The 10377-nt window shown below is 45.9% G+C and overlaps 1 protein-coding gene across 2 annotated transcripts in view; it reads right to left on the reverse strand.

Annotated features, from left to right (window-relative positions):
- The window catches only part of TOP3A (DNA topoisomerase III alpha), a 32263-nt gene extending 22245 nt beyond the window's left edge, over positions 1–10018 (reverse strand). For both annotated transcript variants that reach the window (XM_056137155.1, XM_056137154.1), the window contains exons 1-3: positions 9663–10018; positions 6288–6347; positions 4072–4145 (exon numbers count right to left, since the gene is read on the reverse strand). In XM_056137155.1, the coding sequence (XP_055993130.1) occupies positions 4072–4145; positions 6288–6347; positions 9663–9839 (311 nt within the window). In that variant the 5' untranslated portion in view covers positions 9840–10018. The remainder of the gene's footprint in view (positions 1–4071; positions 4146–6287; positions 6348–9662) is intronic.
- Between the last annotated feature and the right edge of the window lie 359 nt (positions 10019–10377).

Genomic DNA, 10377 nt, shown 5'->3' on the forward strand with positions numbered 1-10377 from the left:
ATTTTACCCCAACACTCAGATCTGCTGAAAAGGCAACAGCAAACAATTTGTTTCTATTGCTGGTTATGAATAACATATGATGTCGCGTGGCTACAGTAGTGGCCACGTGATTTTGAAATTCTGAAATTTTAACAATTAAATCTGGAGGGATTTCTGCCAAGACCTGCTGGGTTCCGAGATTTGTTCCTGAGTCTCATGGCCTTTAAGCAGAGATTTGTTCCTGAGTCTCATGGCTGTTAAGCAGCTTGATCAGGAGCCAGAAAGGCCGTTAGTGGGCGGCGAGTTGGGGTCTTGTTGGGATAAGGAGGAAAGGGCTGGATCCACCCCCATCCCGTGAGGCCCCGCATGTCGCATCACTGAGGGCCCAAACCTCACTGTCCAATGGCGTCTGGAGGATGTTAGCCACCGAGCTGCCTAGGGGGAGCAGGTGGAGGGACAGCACCCTTCCCCCCTGGAATGGCCTGGTGATAGTAACCTACTGCAGGGTTCGAATGCATTTCTGCCAAAAGCCACTGGGATCCGAGATTTGTTTTTGAGTCTTTGGGATCATGGCTGTTAAGCAACTTTGATCAGGAGCCAGAGAGGCCATTTGTGGGAGGCGACTCGGGGTCTTACTGGGATGGGGAGGAAAGGGCCGGCTCCACCCCCATCCCGTGAGGCCCCGTGTCTCATCACTGTGGGCCCAAATCGGACTATCCAATGGCCTCTGGAGGATGGATGGTGGCCACCGAGCCACCAAGGAGGAGCAGGTAGAGAGATAGCACCCTTTCGCCCCTGGGGTGGCCTGGCGACAGTAACCTACTGCGCAGTCCGGACACATTTCTGCCAAAAGCTGCTGGGTTTCAAGATTTGTTTCTGAGTCTCTGGGATCATGGCCATTAAGCAGCTTAATCAGGAGCCAGAGAGGCCATTCGTGGGAGACAACTCGGGGTCTTGTTGGGACGGGGAGAAAAGGGCCGGCTCCACCCCCATCCCGTGAGGCCCCACGTGTCTCGTCACTGCGGGCCCAAACCTGACTGTCCAGTGGCCTCTGGAGGATGGTGGCCACTGGGTCACCAGGGGGAACAGGCCAAGGCACGAAACCACTGCCCCCCTGGGGTGGCCCGGTGACAGTAACCTACTGTGCAGTCCGGATATAAAAAAGGCTTTTTTAAAGGACAAGAGAAACTTCCCATCATGTTGTATTCAATATAGTAGTCACTAATGTTGTATGGGCTGGAGCGATAGCACAGCGGGTAGGGCGTTCGCCTTACAAGCAGCCAACATGGCTGACCCGAGTTCGATTCCTCCGCCCCTCTCAGAGAGCCCGGCAAGCTACCGAGAGTATTCGAGATGCCAGACACAGTAACAACAAAGTCTCCAATGGAGACGTTACTGGGCCCGCTTGAGCAAATCGACGATCAACGGGAGGGCCTTTACCTTTACCTTTTAATGTTGTATGGTTGCCCTATGCTATATTAAGCATGGTTAAAAACATAGCAATTATTCATCACAAATTCGCTTTTATTGATTTATTTTCTAATAATTCTATTTGCCATTCTTTTTTTAAAAAACTCATTTTGTTTATTTTTTTGGTTTTGGGACCACATAGGGCAATGCTTAGGGCTTAGTCCTGGCTCTGGACTCAGGAAATACTCTTGGTGGTGCTCAGGGGGTCATATGAGGGGTGGAATAGAATCCAGATTGGCTACATTCAAGGCAAGCGCCCTACCAGCTGTACTATTGCTCTGGCCACTTGACATTCTTTTAAGTTTTTTTTGACAAAGTAATATAATATGGGTCTCATTCTCCTGACCCTGAAAGAGCCCGAATGTGGCACTTTTTAAAATCTCAGGGCTAGGACAAAGGAGACCTTACTGGGGCCTGCTCAAGGCAATCGATGACCAACAGGATGACAGTGATACAGTGATATATCGGACAAAGGGGAAAAAAAAGAAGTCTCATCTATGACAGGAAAAATATGATGATTACCGTAATAAGGTTCAAGTACAAAATAATATTTAATGCAGTATGCTTTAGGTGCCACTAAAAACTTAGTTATATACATGAAATAGAATATTCTATTGTATTAATTTTTTTTTTTTTTTTTTTTGCTGTATGGGTCACACCTGGCTTTGCACAGAGGTTACTCCTGACTCATGCACTCAGGAATTACTCCTGGCAGTGCTCGGGGGACCATATGGGATGTTGGGAATCGAACCCGGGTGAGCCGTGTGCAAGGCAAACGCCCTACCCTCTATGCTATTGCTCCAGTCTCTTAAATAATTATTTTAAATTTATTTTTTATTTTTTTGCTTTTTGGGTCACATCCAGTGATGCGCAGGAATTACTCCTGGCTCTGCACTAAGGAATTACTCCTGGCAGCACTTGGGGAACCATAGGGGATGTCAGGGATCGAATCAGGGTTGGCCATGTGCAAGGCAAATGTCCTACCAGCTGTACTATCGCTCCAGCCCCAAGTATTAAATAATTTTAATTTTCTTATTTACATAGATTGTAATCACATAACAATCATTATCACTGTCACTATCTTCCCGTTGTTCATTGATTTGCTTGAGCGGGCCCAGTAATGTCTCCATTGGAGACTTTGTTGTTACTGTGTTTGGCATATCGAATATATCACGGGGAGCTTGCCAGGCTCTGCTGTGCGGGCGAGATACTCTCGGTAGCTTGCTGGGCTCTCCGAGAGGGGCGGAGGAATCGAACTCGGGTTGGCTATGTTGGCTGCGTGCAAGGCAAACGCCCTAATGCTGTGCTATCACTCCAGCCCAACAATCATTATAGATTGACTTTTGTTGATTTATCTTCTGATAATTCCATTTGCCATTTCTTTAAGTTTTGTTGGAGAAAGCAATGTAAGTTTATTATATGCCTGCCCAAGTGGGCAGACTGTGGGATGGCAGGGACCCTGGGGACACTGGTGATGGAACTGATGTTATAACATTGTATGCCTGACACAATTCTATTATAAACAGCTTTGTAAATCATGATGTCTTAATAAAAATAAATACCCCCTAAAAAATAAACAAAAAACCAAGACTATGACTCCTATATAATACACCTTCCATTTCCTGTGACAATTCATAGGCAATAAGAATAAATTCCAAAACTCAGGAGTACTATGGGTGGGGCACTTACTTTGCAATCAGCTGACCCGGGTTCAATCTCTGGAACCCCATCTGCTCCCCTGAGCCCACCAGGAGTGATCCCTGAGAGCAGAGCCAGACAAAAGCCCTGAACACTGCCAGATGTGGCCCCCAAACCAAAACTAAAAACAAACAAAAAAGAAATTCCAAAACTCTTTTATGCACATCTGAAATAGGATAAAGACAACCCAATGAGAGCATGAAAAGCACCCAGATAATTTGGGGCAAACACTCAAAAGTATTCTCCTTGGTGACACCCACTATAAAAGTGACTATTCTTCTAAACATGGTAAAAATTCATGGTGAATTTTCCCAGGGCACTGCTATAGTTATTAATGCACCCACCCACCAGATAAGCTGGAATCCTGTGGAATCCTAAAGCCAATATGATGGTGTCACTAGGTAATGAAGGTGAAGTCCTCCTAATTGATATTTGATTCTACAAAAGAGCCCCCAGCAACTTAGCCCCTGTAAGGAAACAGTGAGAGGTCTACATGTGTAATTAGAAGAGGACCAGGCTGGCACCCCATCTCTGACTCCAGTCTCCTTAACTACAAGAAACTGTTGCAGGAGTCAATGGTATTTTGTTACAGTAGTATGAACAGCATGAACCTGTCAGAATTAAAAATTAACACAGTAATATCAACATGCCTCCAGTTCCTATAATTGGTCTAGAGCAATAATACAGTGGGTAGGGTACTTGCCTCAAATGTGGCCAACCCGAGTAGTTCCTGAGTGCAGAGCCAGGAGTGACCCCTGAGCATCGCCAAAAAGCCACGTGACCCAAAAAGCCAAAAACAAACAAAAAAATAACCAAACAACAACAATAACAACAACAAACTCCCAAAACGAAACAAAAATCAAATTTCTGTAACATCTCACAATTTACTGTATCAAAAGTTCTCTCCCTAAGAATTATACTGACCATTTGCGATATTGCATCTGGAAATCATGAGCCAGCAAATGTCCAGAAACGGAAGTCATTATCATGGTAACATTCTGAATGACAACAAAACCCAAGTTAGTCTTTTAGCAATTACATTTTGCAAAATCAAGTAAAAGGAAGGGACTTGTACTAATACAAAATAAAATGGCTGTTGGGGTATGGGAAGGGAAGGGAGGAATATTTAGAAAGAACACAGAAGGACTGGAGTAGGGCAGGAGGCTGGGGCCATACCCAGCAATACTCAGGGATTCCTGGCAATGCTCAGGGATCATATGCAGTGCCAGAGATCAATGCAGGGGCAACCCTGGGCAAAGAAAGCATCTTGACTTCTGGACTCTCTTCAGCAGAACACAGAAGGTTTTTAGGGTAGTGAAAAACGGTATGATATTATAATAGATGTCATTACACATTTATCCAAACCTATAAACACCACCCAAGAGTGGAAGCTAACGTCAACTATGGACTCATAGAAATTGTGTGTTACTGCTGCAGGCTCATTAAGTGAAACAAGGTATTGCTCCAGTGAGGAATAATCCTAAAAGGAACAGTGTGTGAGGGCATGGAGCAGTTGGAGACTGGATCTCCCTCTCAATTTTATTGTAAACTTAAGCTTGACCTTCAATAAATAAATTAGGGGCCACAGAGAAAGAACATTTAATGCGCCCACCCACCCATTCTGTACTGGGAATATCCCCAAGCACTGGGTAAGATGCTTGTCTTGCAGGTAGACAACCCAGATTTGAACTCTGGCATTCCATATGGTCCCCCAGCATTGCCAGGAATAATTCCTAAGTGAAGACCCATGTGTAAGCCCTGAGAATCATCGGGTGTGGCCCCAAAACAAACACCAACCAACTAGGGGCCAGACTACAGTACAGCAGGTAGGGTGTTTGCCTTATAGCACACATGTGGTTTTCCCTACCTGCAGCCCCCAAGTACTGCCAGGAGCAATTCCTGAGTGGAAGAATCAGGAATAACCCCAGAGCATCACTAGATGTGGCCTAACACCTCTATCCCCACCACCCCTAAAAAGTCTATTAAAACAAAACTAGTGATTAGGAAAAAACAAACAACTCTTAGAAGCAAAAGGTCATCATAATACAATGGTTATTCAAATTCTAGAAGATGCTTTTTGTATAATTTTCAATCTTTTGTATCTGGAGCTAGATTTGGCAGTGTTTTGGGGCTACTTCTGGCTCAGTGCCCAGGGGACCACATAGTACTGGGGGAGTTGAAGTTGGGGTTCCCAAATGAAAAGAATATACTCTAGACCTCTGAGACATCTTCCCAGCTCTAATTTTAAATTTCCCCAAATCTCTGCATATTGGCTTCTTTCTTGTTATAAAATATTGAGATGAAAACTCAGTATTATTAAATAGAGTAATACTAAATAGATTTCCAGGGCCAAGGATAAGGTTCTGTAAGTAGTATCTGCTTTGTAGGTGTCAAATCAAGAGTTCAATTCCTGGTATAACAGCAAGTGTAATCCCTACATCAGAAATGAATTATCCTCAATATACCAAGATCACTGGTGTGCATGAGAACAGAGAGGGGGGAAATTATTTAAGTAAAAGAGAGACATTCATATAAATTATGAAATGGTCACAACCTATAAATAGAGATCTTTAGGTTGCAACAATAGCTGCAATTCTCAAAAATCACATGTCGGAACTCTGTACACCTGAAACTCAATCATTAATAACTTTATAACTTAGAGCAATTTAATAAAAAAATTTTTTTTAAAAGTCAAAGACATATTCTATCATGGCTAGCCTAATTTTTAGTGGTGCCAGGAATTAAACCTACCACCACACATGAGTATGCAGGACCTCTGAGCTACATCCCAGTCTTGACTAATTCTTCTTGACAAGTAACTATAAAACACTAGCAATTTAGAAAGGACTTGTAAACATTTGTTTTAGCCATAACTAAAAGTTCAAGGTCAGCACACCCAAATGAGGACCTGGAAAACGATCCAGAGGACTGGAGCACATGTTTTGCGTGAAGGAGCCCACAGGCTAATCCCTGGCACTGCACAGCCACCAGCACTTTCAGGAGGAACCCCTAAACTCTGTACTGGGACTATCCCCAAGCACTGGCTCTGGTCCCAAAACAAAAACAGAAAGGACGCCAAAATGGCAACTGGATCTGAAAGTATCTATCAGCTGAATGATAAAAGCATTGCAGTGCCTTACCTGGCCATAGAGATGATATTCAAATTCATATATTTTGTTGAATTTAGAAAGGCCTTCCCTCTGAAACAAAAGTAAACAAAAGATTATATTATTATACAAAATAACAAATGATTCCTCTGCATAAGGACCAACCCAAACCCTTTAAGTGATAATGTTGAGAATGCTATTGCACTTCCTATGAGATGAAAACGAGACTAAATTACTAAGACCATTTACTAGGATATCCCTCAAGAGTTACGAACTCCTAAGAGTTGTGTGAATTTTTCAACAATTATTGTGAGGCAAGAATGGTAGTACAGCAGGGAGGGCATCTGCTTTGCTCATGGCCAATGTGGGTTCAATTCCCGGCATCTCATATGGTCTCTCAACCCCACCAAAAGTGATCCCTCAGGGGATGAAGCAATAGCACAGAAGGTAGGGCATTTGCCTTGCACGTGGCTGACCCGGGTTCTATTCCCTCATCCCATACAGCACCCCGAGCACTACCAGGTAATTCCTGAGTGCATGAGCCAAGAGTGCATCACCGGGTGTGACCCAAAAAAGAAAAAAAAAGTGATCCCTGAGCACTGCTGGGTGTGACCCAAAACCCAAAAAACTTTAATAGCTATCCCACTAACAATATCCTTTCTCTCTTTGAATTATCTGCCAGAGTAACTTTATAAATACAAATATAACCCTCATCACACCCCCACTGAAAGATATTCATTGCTCCTACCATAGAGGCAGACTGGGGATTGAAGGGGTGATGGGAGGGAAAACTGGGGACATTGGTGCGAGGAAATGTACACTGGTGGAGGAATGGGTGTTGGAATACTGTATGACTGAAACCTACTCACGAACAGCTTTGTCACTATCTCACAGTGACTCTATAAAAATAAAAGAAAAATTCATTGCTCATCTCAAATGATGCAGAAAAAGCATTTGACAAAGATTCAACACCTTGTGTGATAAAATGCACTGATGAAAACCACAAGGAGGGCACAGGTTGTAGTTCTGTGGTAAAATACTTCCCCTGCATGCTTAAATTCCTATATTTTATCTCCTGCACTATCAGAAAAAAAAAAAAAAAAGAAAAAACCCCAGCTAACACTAAATGGTGAAAAACTGAAAGCTTTCCCTCCAAAATCAGGATGACAAGGATGCCTGTTTTCACCACAAGTCAAGATGCTAATTCCAGGTAGAGCAACCAGACAAGAAAAGGCAACAGACAAAACAAATGGGAAGGGATAAAGTAAAACCAGCATATGATTTAAAGAAGTCACCAAAAAAGCCACCAAAAAAATCTATTTGTTAAATCTAACAAATAAAAAACCTATTCATGTTCATAAACAAATTCAGTAAAGTTCCAGAATACAAAATCAACACACATGTGCCCAGGGATGGCTCAGGTAGAGCACCTGCCTTGCAGCTGAGAGTGCTCCAGTACCACTCTATATGCCAAGTGCAATCTCAGTGGTACTGCCTTTCATGCCAAGTGTGACCCCAAGACACAACAAAAATGTGAGGCTCCTGGCAGCTTATACACCTGCAATCAAGTATGCAGCCCCCAATCACCACAATCACACCACCATGAAATGAAGGGGGAACCTATACTAAAATCAACACACAAGGCCTGAGAGCTGGTAGAGAGGATAAGGCACTTGCATTCCATGTGGCTGAACATAAGTTTAAACCCTGGTACCACATATGAGCACTGAATCTAGAGTAAGCCTAAATGCCACTGGGTGTGGCCCCAAAACCCCCTCCAAAAACAAATTTTTAAAAATAAATAAACAGACAGGGTTGGGGAAAAAGCACAAATAGCCTGAGTTTAATCTCTGGCCCTGCACATACCCTACTCCTCCCCAAGTCGATTGCCTCGAGCAGGCCCCCCTCCCCAAGTATGGCCCCATAAATAAAACCAGGAAGTAGTGAAGAGATAGTACAGAAGTTAAGGAACCTGCCTTGCCTGCAGCCAACCTGGATTTGATCGCTGGTCCTATATACGATGCCTCAGGCATCGCCAGGAGTGAATCCTGAGCACAAAGCCAGGAATAATTCCCAAGCACTGCTGCATGCGGCTCAAAAACCAAAGAGAGGAAAAATTCTGGAACTAACCAAGATATTGCAAAAGTTCTAAATGCTGTTTGTACGCTTGAACTGCTAGCCTTGCTTAACTCACTGGCTCTCCTCCTCCATCCCCCAGTCCTAACACTTCCCAATTTTAGAACACACCAAACCACTTCAAGCCACTTGTTTCATCTTTATGCATACTGTTTCCACTGCCTGGTAAAAATGTCAAGACTCAGCTTCAACATTCATTCAATAAGTATTTACTGAGATTCTGGGCTGGAATAATAGCATAAGTAATTACCTTGCACATATGGTCCCTTATGCACGGCAGAGAGTGATCCCTGAGCACAGAGCCAAGAAAACCCTGAGCACCGGCTGTTGTGGCCCAAAAACAGAAAGACAAAAAAAAAAAAAGCCACCAAAACTTAAACTTACTGAGATTCCTATGTTCTGACACTGTATTACGCACTAGAGATATGAGAATGAACCACAGAGCCCCTTTCCTTAGCATCTGAGAATGGAGTGACAGCAAATGACATACAGAAATGGGAAAGCATTATTCAACTGCAACTGGCAGATGCCCTCCAAGTGAAGCATATCACAAAGTGTCCCTGAGCCAGGTGGAGGAGCAAAGGATCCTTGAAGAGATATTTTTAGAAGTCCTGAAACGGAAGGAATAGGTGCAGAAGGGAGAGTCTTGGGCGGTCCAGAGCCCCAGAAGTAGGTTCGCCGGGTCTGGTTACCAGGATAAAAACCCTGGAAAGAGGTGAAGACACCCTCAGCTCCTGTTCCACACATTTAAAAAAGTCCAGGGGGTCTTGGGGTCTTCAAGAAAAACTAGGGCAGGGAATCTCTACCTTGTGCTTTTAGAAAAGGTGTCCAGCAAACCGTTTCAGGATCCACTTTTGTTACTTGAGATTTTTCCAGCTCTGGGTCACCGCCTTAGAAAACCTTTCTTGCTTCCCCTTCCCCTTTGTGCCTCGAGCACACTTTCATCCCTTCAGCTGTCTCTAGAAATTGGTTTGGACAAGCAGGAGCCAGGGTGGCTGGACACTGGTCCTGCGCTGCCATCTGCGCTCAGACTGTCCTGTCCGCTCAGCGGGGCGCTGCCCACGGGGCGACCGTCTGCGACCAGAAGCGGTCAAGACGCGAATTCCAAGTTACATGAGTTAAGTTTCAGACTCGGGAGAGAAAACGTCAACAAAAAGGACCCCCAGTGCCTTGACGATCTGACAGCTCGCTGCCGCGCACAGAGGAACAAACAGGTACGAGGGGGAAGCGCCGAGCGCCCCGAGACCGAGCGCAGGCGGGAAGGCGCCTCACCCGCCGCATGCGTCCGCCGGACAGGAGGTCGGCGATGCCCTTGGCCGCGTCGTTTTTCTCGGCGACACAGAGAATTCTGCGCACGCCACGGAAGGCCACCTCCATGGCGGCGCGCGACAAGGCCCGGTATCCCGGCCGGCGCTGCCACCGGAGCACGCAGCGGGCCACCAAGATCATGCCTAGGACCCGGGCCAGCAGCCGCTCCCCGGGCGCCCGCGCATGCTGAGGAGGCCAGCGGTGAGATTCGCCAGTCGCCGACCCTAAAGGGACTAGAGTCTCCAGGCGCCGCCGCGCCGCCGCCCACGCCCGGGTTCCGAGCCCGCCACCAGACGGGGTCCGGCACTCCGGCCACAGCTAACACCGTCCCACAGCTGCCGCCGGGGTACAAGATCCCGCCCCTCGCAAGCGCGTCTTCCGCCCGCCTTCCGCAGCCACTTCCGCTCGGAGCGAGACCCGCAGGATCACGAACTACAAATCCCAGGCTGCCCCGCGCTCCACGACCTCTCGTCTCCGCACGGTTTTTCGCTCCCTGCCCCACGTCTTTTTCTTCCGGAAGTGTTTGAGCAAGCCATTCGTCCTTGGGAGAGGCCTCTCGATAGTCCCGCCCAGGCCTTTCCCCAGCTCCTTTCCCCATATCCGGTTTCCCTCCTCCGCGGAAGTCCTCGAGGGTGCTTCCGGGTCACGGGGCGTCGATGCAGCTAGTCATGTGATAACA

The sequence above is a fragment of the Sorex fumeus genome, unplaced genomic scaffold (assembly GCF_029834395.1).
Source record: "Sorex fumeus unplaced genomic scaffold, SorFum_2.1 ptg000122l, whole genome shotgun sequence".
NCBI classification, from domain to species: domain Eukaryota; kingdom Metazoa; phylum Chordata; class Mammalia; order Eulipotyphla; family Soricidae; genus Sorex; species Sorex fumeus.